The 17,889-nt window shown below is 52.2% G+C and overlaps 1 protein-coding gene across 1 annotated transcript in view; it reads right to left on the bottom strand.

Moving 5' to 3' along the window:
- Positions 1–229: 229 nt before the first annotated feature.
- Positions 230–17,889, bottom strand: part of XXYLT1 (xyloside xylosyltransferase 1) — a 33,736-nt gene continuing 16,076 nt past the window's right edge. The window contains exons 3-4 of the mRNA XM_051626150.1: positions 15,425–15,557; positions 230–1,478 (exon numbers count right to left, since the gene is read on the bottom strand). Of these exons, the coding sequence (XP_051482110.1) occupies positions 1,082–1,478; positions 15,425–15,557 (530 nt within the window). The 3' untranslated portion in view covers positions 230–1,081. The remainder of the gene's footprint in view (positions 1,479–15,424; positions 15,558–17,889) is intronic.

The following is a 17,889-nucleotide window of genomic DNA, read 5'->3' as shown; positions in this document are numbered from 1 at the left end:
TGGAGTCCCCAGGAAGGTATGTGCTCTCTGGGCACAGTGGCAGCTCTGGCTGGATAAGCTGCTGCCGAGCCTCCTGATCCTTCAGGGTGCCTCATCACGGCGCATCACCTGTCCTGGGCCCTGCCCTGCTGCCATCTCCAGCACCCCTGGCCGCCTGCCTTGCCCCACACAGCAAGGCCTGATCACGGAGATAAGCCACATGGATCACCACATTCAACTGCCCAACAGATACACATCAACCACATTTAATCATGATAATAAAAGTACAAAACCCCCCATCGCACAGGCCTTCGGTTGTGCCACAGAAAAACAGCCGAGCACGTTCTACATCTGCAGCTTTATTCTTGTACGAAAGGTTAAAGGCAAAGCTAGAAAAATGAACCTATTGGTACACGCTCACTGAACGCTTTTAAGACAAGAAAGGGTAGTAAAGCTTTTATTGCTAAGAAGAACCAATGGAAGGCTTTAAAGCTCATCTAGCATTCAATTTTTTTGTTTGTAAGTAACCCAATTTAAAACAGATTTTCAGTCTTTAAAACCCTCTCGCCTTTCTGGAATGCTTCAAAAGGAAGATGACCTGAGGACAGTGTCTGCTCTCCAGAGGGACCAGACAGATGCTCTGTGTGAGGAGCAGCAAATGGGCCACCGAGAAATGCCAAAATGAAACCCAACTGCCTGGCTGTGTCCTCCTGCTGATCATTAGGCAGGGCAAGGCTGCGCAGCACCCAGGGAGCAGCACCTTGCCATGTGCAAAAGCAGGGTCACCTGATGTGACCTCAGCTGTCCTCATGCCCCAGTGGCTGTGGCACAGATGGGCACCATGGACTTGCCCCAAGCAGAGCCAGGAGCTGAGCTCTGAGCATGGTAACTGGATGTCCTGCTCCAACTACCAGACTGCACTTCCCCCTGGAGCAGTGGGGCTACAGGCAGTGGGATACTGAATGCTCTTGGGATCTCTAGGGATCCCCCTGTGATGCAATGACTCAGGGCTGGTCACCCTTCCTGAGCGACTGCTGGTGCAGCCATTAAGGCATTGCAGGGCTTGCTGCAGTCAGAGCTGCTCCCAGGGGCAGTGGGTGCCCTAGTCCTCAGGGATTGGGGTGTTGCAGTTCCCGTGGTAAATTTTGACCTCACCCTCACACTGGAAGTACTGGTCAAACACGTCGCTGTATCCATGGTCCCTCCACCATGTGCAAAGCTGCCGGTTCCATGTGCAGTCAAGCACATGGAAGAGCTCTGGGTGCTCCATCCCCACCATGGTGAAGAAATCCTGGTCACCAAGGTGGCCCTTGAAGTGGTACTTCTCTGTCAGCTTCTGCACCATGCTAGGCTCCAGCAGCTGGTTGTAAAGCTTGGACTGCCTCATGGCTTCCAGGTTCAGAAGGAGGACTCCACTGTTGAAGCCCGGCAGCCCATCAGGAGGGGGGTCCCCCACTTTGGTTTGGGGGTTCTCGCGGCGATACTGCCAGAATGTGTGTCTGCAGAGAGAGGAAAAACAGGAACAGGGCAGTCAGGGAGCGCAGCCTGAAGAGCAGCCACCTCAAGTCTGGGCAGGTCTGGATCACAGCACAGGATCTACCACCCACCCAAGGGATCTCACAGTGTTTTGTCTTCTGCTGGCTGGAGGCACCCGGCCTCCCAGAGAAGCCTGGTGCTTCATGAGCAGTGTCTCTCTCCATCTCCCTGTACAAAATATTGGCCAGACCTCAAACCACTCTTCTTGCTCTCTCCTAAAGCCCGTTTTGTTTCTACCAGCACTGCTCTGGTGAGCCAGCTGGACACAGAATCGCGTGACTGCTCACACAGCTTTGCAGGGAGATGAAACCACATCCTCAATGCCTAGGATGAACCACTAGAAGTTCTCCCACAACCGGTACACACGAGGAAAATGTCCTGCAGTTAATGGGATCTCGGCAGCAGAGCTTGCAGCATCATCATTATTTGATTATGGGGAAGCTCCAGATCAAAGATGGGCCTCGGTTTGAGGCTGTTCTGAAAGGCTTGAAATAAATCTGAGTGACAGAAATATGTCTTCAAAATAAAAAAAGAAATCCAATGGCAACATCTCATTAGCTAAATGAGCACGGCCTTCAGTGTCTGCAGCCCTAGGAAGGCTCAGCTGCAGCAGATCAGGCAGATGCAATCTTCTCCCTCTAATTTCCAGCTGCCAAGGAGAAGAGACCAGTGCAAGTCAAGCAATACACAAAACTAACTTGAGAGGGTGATTCAAATGGGAAAAATTTAGACTACCTAAGCAAGCAGACAAAAAACTTATTTGATTTCTTCCTCAGCCTTGGGGTAGTGAGCACACCACACACACAGGCTGCTCCAGCTTGCAGGAATTGCATTCATCCCATGACATTACCTAGGAAGCTGGGGTTCAGTCTGCCCCAAAGAATCACTCCCATTCAGACTGAAACTCTTCTGCCCCCTGGCAGCATCCTCTGCTGCAAAGCTGGGCAACTGAGAGCTGGAGAGCCCGTGCTTCAGAGGGCAGGAGGGACTCGCAGCCCCCACCCCACTGCCTGACAGCCCAGGGGTGCGAGCACTGTGCTCTCCTTCCAACACTTCAGGTAAAGCTACAGAAGGGTTTTTTTGCACCTCATCATGAAGACGTTGGGGAGAAATACTGTTAGAAAGAATATGCCAAGCCTGCTGTTGATTCCTCTCTGAATCTGTCATACTCTGACCACAATCTTCATGCACCTCCTGAAAAAAGGAATTTGCTGGGAGATAGTGTGGATTTTAAAAATTTGTCTCATGCTTGGAAGCTGAAGCTGGCCTGATTTGGACTGAAGAAGATGCAGGGACATTAGTCTCTGGGACAGCTCCAGAGTCATGGTGGATACTTCCCCAGTGCAAACATTTAAATTGAAAATCTTCTGGTAAAAAGCTGTGTTCAGCTCCAACAGGCACTCATGGAATTCCTCCAGGAATTCTACAGCTTGTACAGAGATTAGATCCATCCTTCTGGCCTGTTGTCTGGATTCCCAGCACAGCACTGCGAGGCTAGCCAAGGCAAGAGCCAGGATTCAACAGCCACCAGCAGAATTACCCCAGCAGAAAATGTGGATCTATTAGTGACGTCAACTGTGAGCACCTTTTTTATTTCCTGATCCAGAGAACCACAACCATCACACAGTACCATTTCCTTACAACTTTCCATTTAGATGCTTTAGATTCAAACCTCTGATAGTTCTCATTTCATTCAAGGTCTTCACACTGCTCCCTTTCACCTGATTCGGGACAGAAGGGGTTTTCCGAAGTGCCAGTCTTCCACGGAAGGAGGACTTCCTGCCTCGTTGGAGCCTGCAGGCAGCAGGGTTCATCTGATCTAAAGTGCACGGAAGGGATAAAAGGGCTCTGCCTCTGAAAAGAGCAGTTATGTCTTGGGGACAGGCACCAGGCCACTACAAAGACGACTCGTGGATGCTCATGAGAAAAGGAAGGCAAAGTGCTCTCCACGCAGTATTAGAGGGAAGCTTAATCTACAGAGTCAAGATCCAGTTTTGCACTGAGCAGTCTCCCGAGCAGTTAAGGTCCAGGGGTCTGAGCAGAGACTTACTCAAGCCCATTTCTGCATACTCTTCTCTCTCTGCTTCTCCCTAGCAGTGCCAGGAAAGCCATCCCTGGGCTCAAAAATTATGCTGGAAGCTGGCAGGAGGGAGAGGGGGAGCAGTACTGCAGAAGGAGGCACCTTCCCGCTCCATAGCAGCAGAGATAGCTCTTCATGTTGTTACCTCTAAAGACCTGCTGCCGAAGCTAGAGGAACAGGATTACAGCCCTCGCAAGCAGCTAGAGCAGGAAAAAAGGAAGTGCCCAAGCCCTCAGCATGGCTGGGCTGCAGTGGGATGAAAGCTGATCTGTATCAAATGACTCGGTTTTTCAGCAACGCTGCTCCCCAGAGGATTACTCGGCAACGGCTGATAATGAGATGGGAGCAACGTGCCCTTTTCTGCAGGGAGAGGACACAGACTGACAGGCAGCAATGAATTGTTCAGCCCTTCCTCCCAGAGCTGGTGTGATGGGGCCATCCTCTCAGGCCACGTGTGGGCACCACAGGGGATCAGGGCCAGGGGTAGGACAGGGCTGTCCCTGGGGAGTGATGCTGGGGAGAGATCCAAGACACAACCCAGTGCCGATGGCTCAGGAACCTGCTTGCAGCACTACACTGCAAACTGCCCAGTGCTGGGCTTGGGCCAGCTGAGGGAAAGGTATGCTGGCAGGGCCACTGGCAGCATCTGTTTAGCCTGGACTTCACTTGCCTTTTGTCCTTCTAAAGGAGGGGTTTGGTGTTGTCCTTCTGCAGGGCCAGGACAGAGAAGAGGGTGGTTGAAAGGCACCTCCACCCAGCTGGAAGTGGAAGGAGCAGTGGGTCCAAGAGCATAATTTTCTTTGGAGCAGACAGGAAGCACAGCAACAGTGGAACAGCTAAGCCAGCCTGTGCACCACTCGGTCCTGCCTGACACCACCCCTGGGCATCCACCCTGAATCTTGGCAAAACATGGAGGAAAAATCCAAGGGGCTCAGTGAGCTTGTTGCCAGGACACAGGGAGGAGTTCTGGGTGTGCTGTCCCCCCCTTTCCCCCAAAAACTGTTAAGGAATGAAACCCTGGCTGGATACAATGGAAATGTCTCCCTGCCCCAAGCCCCTGCAGCAGCTGGGATCTCCCCCAGGACAAGCAGTGAGTCCCCAGCCTTGGCTTCAGGATGCCCTCCTCCCCACTGCCCCAGAGCGGAAGGCAGCATGGAGGAGGGGAGGAGAAAGGAAGAGGACGCATTTCAGGCTTTTGTTAACCTCCACGGCCCCTCTAGACAGCAGGGAAAAGAGATGACCCCAGGCCCCCGACCCTGAAGCCTGGTGCTGGGGAGCTGTGTGGGGCCACTGCTGCCAGTGCCCTCCTGCAGCCCCGATGGGCTTTGCTTTGAGGAGCTGTTTATAAACAGAGCCAGCGTGTGCTAGGAAACATCTGGAGAAGAGCATTTCCAAGCATTCAAAGGCCAGGCCCAGGCAGCCCAGATAAAAAACTCTGCTTCCACCAGGACTTCCCTTGCTGGCCCAGCGCAGGGTGTTCTGGCCACACCTCCTGTGCCTTGCAGCCCCATCGTGCAGAGCTGCCATCACACCCTCCAAAATGCCTCGCTGGGGATAGCTGCCCGGGGAGAAGGGGCTGCTCTCCCTACCAGCTGTATTTTGCAGGTCTGTCTCTTGCCTTCATGCACAGCGAGGGACAAATGCTGGGTGGGGGGAAGACTCTGTCCAAACTCATGAACTTGCGCTTGTTTACTTCAGCTCTGGGTTATCGGACAACCTCATGGGATGAACTGGAAACCACTGGTAAAGCAGCAGGGTACCCCTTGCTGGCAGGAGAGGCAGCGTGGAAGAGTTACTGCCAGCTGGGTGACCAACAGCAAGCACGAAGAACTGGCCCTACAGGCAGAGGACTGAGCTTGCATGCCTGCACCCACCTGAGATGCTCCAAGAGGCTGCAACTCTACCACACCATCTGCACATCCACCATTGGCCTTGGTAGGGAGGATGTGGATCCTCCCCATCTCCAGAAACTTGGGCAGCCTGCAGGATATTTCCCATGCAGCTGGGGAACGGAGGAGCCAGGTCAAAGAGGCATGAGGTGAAACCAGATGATGGGGCCAGTCCATGGGCGGCTGCGATCAGAGGATGCTCCTGGAAGGCTGTGGGATCTTAGGATCTTAGAACCATGCTCGTGCACTGCATGAGGCTGAGCAGCAGGGCGGAAGGCTGCACAGCCTCTCCCTCACCAAAAGGGGAACCAAAGCCAGCAGCCATGGGATAAAGCCACAAAAATAAGGGGACTGCAAGATGCTGGATGCAATAAACATCCCTGGGCCCATAAACTCCTTGCTGGAACTCACTGGTTTGCTCCTGCCCCTTGCCAGCAATGGCAGAGTTTGGGCCAAGCTGGCTGGGAGGGCAGGATGGGCAGCAGCAGTAGGCCAGCACCTGGAGGACACGCTTGGTCACCGAGCTGCTCCTGCAGGGGTCAGGGGCTGGGGGATCTCAAGTCTCATCCTCAGCCAGCCAGGAATGGGGCTCTTGGTGCAGAAGGCAAGCACAGGCTGCCAGCCATCCCACTCCAACAGCAGCCTTGCCAGCCCAAACACCAACTAAAACAACAAGTGCACACTCTCGCTACCTCTGAATACGCTTTTTGGTTCCTGAGCCAGAAAACAGACAGCTGGCAGTGTTATCCCCAGCTGCAGCTGCTGGCAAACGCTGCTGTTCCTGTGCAGTAAGCAACAAGGCACGAGCGTGCCGTGCTCCTCTGCTCCATGCTGCTGCCAGCATTCCCCTGGGGCGGGCGGGAGGACATGGCATGTAGATGAAGCCCTGCTGGGCAATGCCCGGCCAAGCTGCCCATCTACTCTGTGCCCAGTACCTGTGGGGCCCTGGCGAGCTAGCCGAGGAGGTGGACAGGCTGGGAACCCCAGTAGGATGTATGCAGTGTCCTGATGTGGGTGGGGGAATGTATCTGAAAAGGGGGGGAGGAGAAAGCAAACAGAGGGGGTAAATAATTGGAACGGCTTCTGCGGACAACAGATGCAGGCTTAAAAGCTACCCAGCTCCCACAGCATCCTGCAGGACCCTCTGACAGCAGCTTCTGTCCTGCCCAGAGGAGAGGCCGTGGGCAGTGAAGAGGGAAAAGTGATGGCACAGAGGTGACCATGTCATCCACCCAGGGTATGACCATGGCTTTCTCCCAGATCCTCAGCAAGAAGTAAGAGCACAGCCACGAAGCTTCCCTGCACTCTTCTCCTCCTCTTTTCTAAACCACACGGTGTCAGGCAGCTGCCAGCCCCTCACTGCCACTCGGTTCAACCAAGACCAACCCTGAGGAAAAGGCCTTCTCCCTTCCCTCCAGCTCCCTGCCACCAAAAGGCATTGCTACAGTGAAGATGGGCCCTTCTGAGTTTCTGCCCTGAGAGGGAAGCAGCTGCCCCAGGGACTGCCCCTGGAGCAGCCTCTAACCCACACTCCCCCTTCTTGCCCCGGCACTGCTGGACCTCGTCCCAGCAAGCTCAGCCCTGCTGCAGATGGAGGCTTCGAAACAAAGCAGCCCTTGTTGCTAATTGCTTATTTCCCATGTGCAAACGATAAACTCCTTAAGGAGCTGGAGCAGCAGGTTCAGTACCAGCCTGGCCCAGAGCACTTTAGCTGAGGCTGAGCAGCTTGTGTAACCCAGGAAATCCCAGCTCCAGGCTTCTCAGGAGCACCATGCACCCAGCAATGTGTGATGGAATTGCCAACACAGTGGTACCCCCGACTCTGCAGTGGAAAATGTCATCTTGACAAAAAGCAAGCCCAGTTCCCAGCCCGGGACACAGGGAAGGATGCACTGGTGTGGACACCAGGATCACCTTGCCCTCCTCTGGTAGGTTCAGGGTGAGGGTCCAGTTCAGACAGGACCTTCAGCCCTTCCCTGGAAAATGCTGATGAACCAACAGCCCAAGCTCTTCAATGAAGTCTGTAATCTCTTAATAAACTTCTCACGTAATGCACTAATTATGTTTGTACAGCACTGGTCTCTACCACAGCATGGTCTGCATGCCAAACTTCTGAAAGGCCTGTATTTGGAGCAGCAAATTGATTCTTGATGATTACATTTCTGCACAGACTTTGCAGTTCAAATATGTGCACGCTTAAATAGATGATTAACAGGAACTTGTGAACACAGCTCACAAGCAAAACCTTCCTTTGGGACACACATTTTCAAGGCCAGTCCCCCTCACCACCTAAAATTTTTGCAACCCACACCAGTGCTATAATCTGAATAGAGGTGGGGCCATAAATCCCTGTCTGGGTCGCATTGGTTTCCTCCCCTCTCAGATCAAACCCCTCGGCAGTACTGGCAGCACAGAGCAGTTGGCTGTGTGTGTCAGACCACCCACTCATTCAGCACCAGGGAAGGACAGGGTGCAGCCCATTGCTGAGGGAACCATAAAACACCATGGGCCTAATTATTGGCAAAATGGCAGATTTCTGTAACAACTGGGAATGGACTCTGCTCTGGCAGCGCTTACGTGTCACCCTCACCCACTGATGAGGTTTGCAGGAACTGGGGAGATCTTCTCCCTTCAGAGATGTTCACCTGCTGCTGTGGGGAGGAGAAATAAAAGGCCTCCATTTCTCCATCCCTGTTCAGGAGTCCCAGCCATGGGATGCTGTGCTGCTGTGGGGGAGTCCTGGCATGGAGGGAAGCCACCAGCAAGGTTCAGAGAGTGGGAGGGTGTTGCAGGAGCCCTTCCAGAGGATTGCTGGGAGCTTCCTCTTGCAGCCCCAACATTGCACCACTCCAGAAAGCATCACAGCTATGCAGCAAAGCCTCTCCATTTCCTGCTGCTTGTTTGATGATCTCCCAGTGCAGGTGCTTCAGCAATTCACACAGTGTGCTTCCCAGCATGGGGAAACAGGCCCAGAAACCCCACTCATGTTGGTTCTGCTAACACTGCTTTGCACAAGGCAGAGGAACTGATCCACCCTCTGCAACCTCCTCACCAGAAAGGAGGTCACCTTCCAGCTCTGGCTACTGGACAGGGCAGCCAGGACAGCCCCAATAGCTGGAAAATCACAGGGTCCTCCCAAAAAGTCAGCTGTGTGGGTTTGCAAATTGAAGCATCAGAGGGAAAAAGACCAAAGAGACTCCTGAAGACCCTACAAGATGCAGTGCTACTGGGCATAGGGAAACTGGTCCAGCAGCTCATGCAGCTGGTGGCACAGTGCCATGGAAAAGGCACTGTAAATCCACCTGGGCAAACTGGGCTGCAATTGTGCAAATGTTTGAACAAGCAGGGTTTTTCTAGTCTGCCCAGAAACACCAATTTCCTGCAGAACACTTGGATTTGCCCCTTTTCCAAGACCATGAACCCAACAAAAGTGCTTTGGGGTCACAGACTTAGGGGCAGGTGCAGAGGCTGGAGAGGGAGCAGTGGGAACTGCCGGTGGGGACAGATGGCCACACTAGGAATTCACACCATGCAAACTGCACTGTAATTTCACCACTAGAAAGAGCCCTTCTAAAAAGTCCCATAACAGAGTGCAACAGCTTCAGAGGATGCCACTGGTGTGGCACCTACCTCTAGATACCATAACTCATACATGCTCACTTGATACACACATCTTGAACTCATGTGCTATGACCAACAAAAAAAACTGTAGCAAAGCCACAGCAAACATCTCAGGCAGCCCTTGCAATGAAGGACCACCACCCATATATCATCTCTGCAGGACAGCAAAGTCCTCAGAGTCCTCATGAATCCATGCTTGGAGGGTCCTGACTGCCTTACCCAAACACAAAGTCTCTTGATTTATGGAAAAAAAAATAATGTTTGTAATGTCTAATATTTAAAAAGAGACAGTTAACAGCATTAATAGTATTAATCGTACTTGTGCTAATCAATGCACAGTTGTGGTTATGAGATCTTGTCAAATTTATTAATTGTATTTAAATGACATTTCAGGTGTGGCTAGTAATGGGAATAAGAGCAACGGGTCTTACATATTAATGAAGTGCACAGACATTAAACACAAAACCTTTTACCTTCTCATGTAAATTTTTATCAGAAAGTAATGCTGAATTTCTGCAATAAATTCTGCTAAAAATTCCTTGTGCAATTCTGGCAGCTTCTTGGCAACCATTTCCAAAGAATTCCTAGAACTGTTCCCCACACATTAAGTGGCAGCACTTGTCACAAATCAAAGTCTTGAAATGGTTTAATATACAAGGTGTGCAGGGTCTGGCTTGCAGGACTGTGGGCATGCAGAAGCTGTGTCCCCATGCCTGGCAGGGCACAGGCAAGGCAAATCCTGCTGCCTTTGCCAACTGAGAGGCTTGGGAGACACAGAGGCTGTTGTGGCAGGCAGCCCCCTGCTCCCCCAGGGCAAGAGCACTTGGAAAAGAGCAAAATCTCCAAGTCAGGGCAACCTAGCTGCATGAGGAGCCCAGGAAACCAGGAGAGCCCAGGCAGGCGACCTGCCTGCTGGAGATGGTTATCTACAGCTCCAGAAAGCGGCATCCCAGGCAACAGCCCACCTGCACTGCTATACAACCACTGCCCCAGCTGATACCCAGGGAATTCAGCTGCTCCTCCTTGCTTACAGCTGTTGGTGGTATTTTGGGCTTTTTTTGAATCCCAAGAGAAGATACAGGACGTACTGTCTCAGCCCAGATGTTCTGACAGCCCAGCCTCGCTGAAGATTCAGGATTAGCCTGCTCACAGCCCAGGACAACTCTGTTCCTCTTCCAAACGTCTGGCAAACTGCCTTAGCCCTGCAGCTCCCAGCAAACACTGAGCACTCCCAGTGCCTCCAGGTGCAGAGGTTGCACAGACTTGCTTCTACTCGTTCATTGGCTTCCCAAGGTTATATTATCAGCTTTCAAGCAAAATCCATGTGACAGAGCACACAGATTCCACACGATCACAAGCAGAAACAAAGCTTTTCCCTTCCAAGAAATAATGTCCTGTTCGAGCTCTCCCTGTGTTTTAGGCAGAAGCAAGGGTGAATGGCCTTGCAGCCACACAAGGATTCAAGTGTCTGCCCTTTGTAGTCCGTAGCTGTCCCTTTGGTGTAGATATCCTTTCCTGCAGGACAAACTTTTATCATTTCCAGCACTGTGGATTCCCAAGATGCCTCCAGCTCTTAACTAGCTTCTTGTCATGGGGAGCAGCAGTGAAGATCTCACCTGATGGCAGGAATGCAGGCAGTAGCTGCCCTTCCAGCCCCAGGTATGTGCACCCACGGACCTGAAAAGGTCTAGGACCTCCCCTGAGGTCCACTATCACAGCAGATACCTTGCTCCCAGCTGGAGCAAGAAGGTATAATCACCCATCTCAGGACCTGTGGTTAGATCTTCCCAAGTGCCAGCAGACTGCTCCTCTTCAATGAGACCTCCAAGGCAAGAGATCCTAGAATAATGGAATGGTTAAGGTTGGAAGGGACCTTACAAATCATCAGGTTCCAACCTACCTGCTATGAGCAGGGACACCTCACACTAGACCGGGCTGCACAAGCCTCATCCAACCTGGCCTTAAACATTTCCAGGGAGGGGGCATCAGCAACCTCCCTGGGCAACCTATTCCAGCACCTTACGAGCCTAATGGTGAAAAATTTCAGTTTAAAACCATTATCCCTTGTTCTATCACTGCCCTCTCTGGTGAGAAGTCCCTCCCCAGCTTTCCTGTAGCCCCTACAGGTACTGGAAGGCCACTATAAGGTCTCCCTGGAGCCTTCTCTTCTCCAGGCTGAACACCCCAACTCCCTCAGCCTGTCTTCATAGCTGAGGTGCTTCAGCCCTCTGATCATCTTTGTGGTCCTTCTCTGGACCCTCTCCCACAGCTCCATGTCTTTCCTGTGCTGAGGGCTGCAGGGGCACTGCTCAGAGCCCAGGTGGTGCTGGCACTGGTGGCACCCAGAGCCATGTGACAGTCAGCGACAGCACCAGCACGATGCAGGAAGCGAAGAGGCCAGACTGGCCATGGGGATGGGAGTGGGGGGCACAGTGTGGTGCTCTGGTCCGGGGTCAGCCAGAGGCTGCTGAGAGCAGCTGTGCAATCAATCCTGCTTCCTCTCACACACCAGCAGCACAACCAGAGGGATCTCAATCAGGAAACTGAGTAAGAATAGGGTTTAAGCTCTGCCTTCTGTAATCAGAGAGTTTTCAGGACATTTTTGGGAGTGCTGCAGTATTTCCCTACTCAGTTCATCTCAGCTGTGGGGCTGCTTCAAAATGAGGAGGCTTCTCCCTCTGGCAGCCAGCAGGGCTGAGCTCCTGCATCCAGGGACAAGTGCTAAGCTGAACCAGGCTGGCAAGGAGGCTCCTGAGGAGGTCCAGGCTGCAGCATCATCTGCACAAGGATGCCCTCACCATACCCTACTGGAGCATGACCCCATGGACCTGAGGGTGCCCTGGGACCTGGCCAGGAGACTGACCCACAGCAAGCTGTGCTTCACTCAGACATTACTCAGCCCCACCACAGCTGGGACCACGGCTACGCTGCTCCCTAGGCCAGGCAGGCACCCTGGGGACAGTGACCTGCCAGCTCACTGGCTAGCAGGCTGCATCTGCAATGCTTGCCAGCATGTTAGCATGGCTAAGAGTACAGAAGGGCCTGGGCTTCTCAGTTTGGCCAGTATCTGGCATGGAAGGCCCAGTGCAACATAAACATTTGTTCAGAGCATCACTGCCTGCCCTCTGCAGCATGGTGAACAGGACACTGGGACACTGCCAGCACACCTGAGTAGCTGAAACACTGCAGGGGACAACAGAATTCTTAATTCAGGTTATGATTCTGCAGAGCGCTTCCTTGCAGGGAAAGCCTTTTGGACCAGGCAAACTTCAGATGCAGATTTTAATCTTTCCATCAAAATAATTCTTGCTGAAGCAGGAGCCCCTGGTCTTGGCCATGGTGTGGATCCTGTGCAGGCAGACACATGAGCAGGCAGATGTCAGTGGATGAAAGGGTTTTGCCTGCAGACCAGCAAGCAAACATCAGCCTGGTAAGAGTACTGCCATGAAAAGGCCACAAGCACCTAAGAGCCTCGTACATAGTACCAGTGTCCCCAAGAGCCCTGGCAACAGGGGCAGCCCCTGACAGCACAAAGCTCTGACCGTGTCTCCATCCGCAGAGGTGTTGACCATACCCTGTGTCATACATCAGATCCAAGAGCCACAGGAAGGACAACACATCTGACCTACAGGCCGGATGCTGCTTCCTGGCTGCAGCTGGAGAAAAGCAAACCTGACACCAATGGCCTCAGATCTCAGACCGACTCCTGCACCCACCATGGTCTCCTGCAACCTCCTCATCTGCACCCAGGAGTCCTGACAGACACTGCCCCGTGGGGCATAGCAGGGAGGTGGATCTGCAGGGCCATCCACATACAGATTCGACAGGAGTTAAGCCTCTCCCCAGGCTACCCAAGTCCACCCTGAGAGACCCAAAAAGATAGGCCAGTCCCAGGCTGTGCAACAGTTAAAGCCCAGAGTTTGCCTTGCAGAAGGGCCAAGAGATCCTGTTGCTCAGAGAAATGCATTTGTCCAAGACAAACAGTGACCAGGCATTGTTTCAGCATGAGTCAAACGAGTGGAAACGCTCCCGTGCCATCCTGTTTTGCTGTCTGGAGGTTTCCCCCTACCTCCAGGATATGCAAGCAGGCTCCAGGATGTTTCCTATTTGCTGTTCTCCTACTCCTCTGTTTCCTGCAAGTGTCTGTACCCAGTGCAGTCTCAGCCCATGCCTGGAAAGTGCAGCCTACAGGCAGCTGGTAGGAATGGCATCACCTCCCAGAAAAGTGTGTAATTTACAAAATAAACCAGTCTGCACTCATTTACCTCCTCTGATGGGCCAAGTAAGGAACAAAGATCCAACACAGCCAAGTGGATTGATCTCCACTCATCTTCCCCACTGTTAGAGAGGGGCAGAGGACACCCAGACTGCTCCCTGCCCCAAGGGTGCCTGTCCACAGCTCTGAGAGCAAGTCCAGGTAAGCTTTGCTGACTCCCCTCTGATGTTTTGCCCCACACTGGCTACCCTGCTTTTAAGGCCTCAGTGTTGAATGCCTGTTGGCATAGCCATGGTTCACACCAACACAACCATGAGGCAAGGGTGCACCCACAGAGCTACAGAGCTGCAGAGCCACAGGCACAGCCCCAGACACCGTGTCCTGCTTGGAAAACACCTCCCGGTTTGCTGTGGGAGCAGGTACCAGGATGCTGGCATCCCCTTCAGCTGTGAATCCAACTACATCCCTTTGCTGCCCTTGCTGGGAATGCTTCAAATGCAAAGGAACAATGCTGGGATAAATAATCCTGGGCAGCACTGGTGCTGCAGAGAGCTGCATGAAGCAGGGAAGAAAAGAGGAGTAGAAATTGGGACACTCCCCATCACTCCCGCAGCCCAGTACCCCTCTCCCAGACCCACAACCGTTTTCCCAACTGATGCTTCAACCCTGCGCACGTGCCAAGTCACATGGCTGGAGTTGGCACCTCTTGTTTCACATCTACAACATGTTTTTATCTTGCTAAAAGTGTAAAAATAGCAAAGATTATTTTGTTTTCCACAAAGACATGCCTTGTCAGCTCGCGTTTTTGTCTGGAAACCCTTTTAGCAGGGAGGTGTGAGCCCCTGGGCGGAGGGCTCGGCAGGAGGCCAGGCAGGCGTTTGCACAGCTCGCCCCATGCCGGGTAGTCTGGCGACAAGAAGGATCAGGAACTTGTTTTCACACTAAGATCAAAACAGCACAAGAAGAAAAGCACAACATAGCCCAAAATGACCCAGAACGTCCAAACTGCAACAACAGAAAGATCAGCCCAAAAATGCTGCCTGTGGAGGTTGTTACTGCTTGGGTTGTTTGTCCCCACGGCAGGTGGCAGGAGCAGGGAGAGCACGGCTTTGGCTTGGGTTAGATATTCAATGCTGAGCCCCACGGTGCTGTGCCTTGTCCCCAGCTGTGCCAGAGACCTCTCCCTCCAGGGGAGCACCCCAAAGCCTAATTCGTCCCCTCCAGGCCTGCCTGGTCCCACAGACCACATCCAGGCAGTGAAACACCACCCCTGCTCTCTAGCTATGCATGGAAATAATGCAAAACCAATCCCTGCAGAGACAGAAACACAGAGCGATTCCACCGTGGACTAATTGCAGGCAAACAAATGCTTAATTTATCCCCTTCCAGGCTTCACTGCTAACAAACAGATCTGCTCTGCTGGGCAGCACTGACCAAGGCTGACAATCCAGCACAGCCCTGTGGCTGCACTTGGCTGTCACAGCTCCCTCCATCTCATTTTAAGCCCTAACAATTGGATATGATTAAGTGGGGCTGGATGTTCCATTCTGGGCACCAAAATCCTGCCAAGACACCCAAAGCAGATACAGGAGCTCTCCACACTCCAAGCATGGTGCCACCCTATGAAGAAGAGACCACACCTTCCTCTTTGTCAGACTAACACGATGTGCCAGTTGAGCTGAAGCGCACCAAGCACAGGTCCACCAGAGACAGAAGATGTTGCTCCTGCTAGGGCAGAGCAGCAATATTCACAGCCCAGACTTCCAAACTGATGCTCCAGAATTAATCAGAGCACCTCAGCTGGGATGGTTGGGCAAACGCACCTCTAGAAGATGTGCTATGATCTAGGTATGGATTTCAGAACCAGGAACAGGAACTTGGGTCTGGAAGCTTTGTGATGGTGCATGAGAACAAGCAAACCACACTGACACTGTACACTTTGTTCATACTGAACTACAAATTTAAGATTAAGTGCCCCTGCAGGGATAAAAGCAGGGAGCTGCCTCCCCCTAGATTTTCTTTGAAAGACTGACCTGAGCCGAAGAGAAGTCACACCAGCCACCCGCTGCCCACCCCAGGTTGCCCTTAGCGAGGGGGCTGTACCTGTACACTGGCTGCATCTCCCTGGCAATCCCAATGACTGCTCCCTCTGGGAAGTTGTCAAACTCATCAAACAGGTCTCGGATGTTGGTCTTGTACTTCAGGTCCAAGTCTACCTGGATGATCTGTGTTACTTCTGAAAGCACAAAGATGAAAAATGAGCTATACAAGACAATCATAACCAGTGATTGCCACTGGTGACATGAGGAATTATACCCAAAAAGGACTTGGTGAAATTAGCCCTGTGGGCAAGACTCAGCCAGTTCAGGGCAAACACAATCCAGCTGCAACTTCAAGATAAAGCCACCAACCTTCAACCATCACAACAACACTTACCACTATGCATTGTAGGCATGACTTACTTCAGAAACCATTTCTAGTCACCTCCTGCTTCTATCTGTTCTTCCTTCCAGAAGACCAATTCTCCATAAAACTGACACAAGCAAGAGGTAGCTCCAACCTGGTCGCCCCCTTTCTGGAAGTGTTTCTGCAGAAGCAGCCACACAAAACCCTGTGCTCACCTCAAGTACTTCTGGGAAAAGCTACCAACTCCACGAGTGCTTCCTTGCTCCAGCCCCCACAGCATCCATGGCTCAAAGCATCAGAGCAATTCCCATCAAGGACAACATCAGCAGTGCAGTCAGCCACGACACCCTAAGTAACACCTGCACAAGCTCATAAGCTGCCAGCAGGCTGACGTGGATTTCCCCAACAGCAGAAATTACAGCCCCCCAGCTTGCACAGAACTGTGGCTGGTCTGCAACAGCCTGGAAAACTTCATCACGGCTGGTGGTACTCTGTCAGAGATGAGGAGGCATCTGCAAACAAGGAAGCACCTTCCACTTGCAGTGGGAAAGTTGAGAGCAAGGAGAGGCTGGAGGACTTTATTATCAAGGCCAGGTCTCATTAACAGGGTCAGACCTCTGCCTGCATTTGTTATACTCTCCTCTGCAGTACATGAGACCTTTTAATAGTGATGGTGCTCAGGAGAGGAGATGCACCTTATCAAAAATACTTGTCCCAGGATCTGGGGATGTGGTAGGGATTAAAGGAGGCCAAGTGGAAGGGCACAAATGCTATGAGAGATCGGAGTGTCCCATGGGTTCCACCAGCCCTGGGCAATGCCATGGTCATCTTCTTACCAGCCAAGCCCAGCCCTGCCCAGGGACTGCGAGTGGAGCTGAGCCATCCCCCATGGCCTTATGCAATGCCAACACTATTTATATGTGTTATAAAAGACAAGAGCAAATTGGCCAGGTTGTTTAGCACTCAGCACTAATTGGATTACAAAGACTGTGGCAACCTGTTTCGGGCCCACTCATCACGCACTGGTGCCACTACAGCTCTCTGCAGGCTCGATGTGCCTGTCACCACCTTTCACAGTGATTAGCAAACAAGGCCTCCTCCTTCCTCCTGCCCAGTATCTGCAGGCAGGAGGGCGAGCCCAACCTGCCCTCAATATGCTGCAGCCTGCGCCCTCTGTGACCACGGGCAGGACTTCCCATCAGGGCTGGTGTTTCTCCAGCCTTCACACCACCACTGTTCCTCACCTCCTCGCCCCGCCGTGCTCAGGACAGGCTGCTGGCTACCCCAAATCTGCTGAGAGCAGGAGGCACCTGCTCTGTTTTCAGTCTCCAAAGCCACAGCCAGGAATAGAGACTTGGGGACACTGGAGGCAGCCAGGCTTGGACAGCTGTCCTCCAGCACAGGAACGCAGCTTCGCCATTTCAAATGCATTCATCACTTGGCATTTGTTTTTCACGCAGATGTGGGGCTTTGCAGCAGCTCTGAATTTTTTGCAGATCCTGCACTAATCCGAGGTTCTTGGCAATTGGTTGTATCTACCACGCTGTCCTCATTTAAAAAGAAAAAAGCCCTGTGAGGTTAAGCAAGAAATATACTGCTTACTCTGCGAAGCATCCAAGCAGAAATATAAATCAAGGGAAAATAGTATCTAAGCTACAACCCAGGCTGTATCTCAATTTATTTTTTTTAACATCCATCACTCTCTATCTGTTAAAGGGAAAGGCCACACTCCCTTCAGCCAGCAGTACAACAAATCCCCAGGCCTACCCAGTATTTACCACCACCATAATCCTCTGTTTGCAAAGATTTAAAACCCAGGCGTAGTAATTCACTACAGGCTAAAGCAGGTCTTGACCTGAAAGCAATTTCCCTCAGCTTTCCCAACAGTCTTAGAAATTGCTAGTGCAACCAAAGTTGATGAACAGGCAGAGAAAAGGATTTCTGCAACAGGGAACAAGATTCGTATCCCAAATACCCGAAACCTCTCCAGTGGTTCCTACCACAGCAGTGCAAAACCCAAGTCCTTAATGATATTGCAACTGAGAATATCCAGACTGGTCACAAAACTCCAGGCCAAAGAGACTCTGGACATACAGCACAAGCTCAGCCCAAGAGGAACGGGAAGGAGCCTGAACCCTCCAAGGTGCTGCCGAGGATGGGGA

The sequence above is a fragment of the Apus apus genome, chromosome 8 (genome assembly GCF_020740795.1).
Source record: "Apus apus isolate bApuApu2 chromosome 8, bApuApu2.pri.cur, whole genome shotgun sequence".
In the NCBI taxonomy this organism is placed as follows: Eukaryota; Metazoa; Chordata; class Aves; order Apodiformes; family Apodidae; genus Apus; species Apus apus.
Note: the sequence above shows the minus strand (reverse complement) of the source record. Positions and strands in the feature narration are given on the sequence as shown.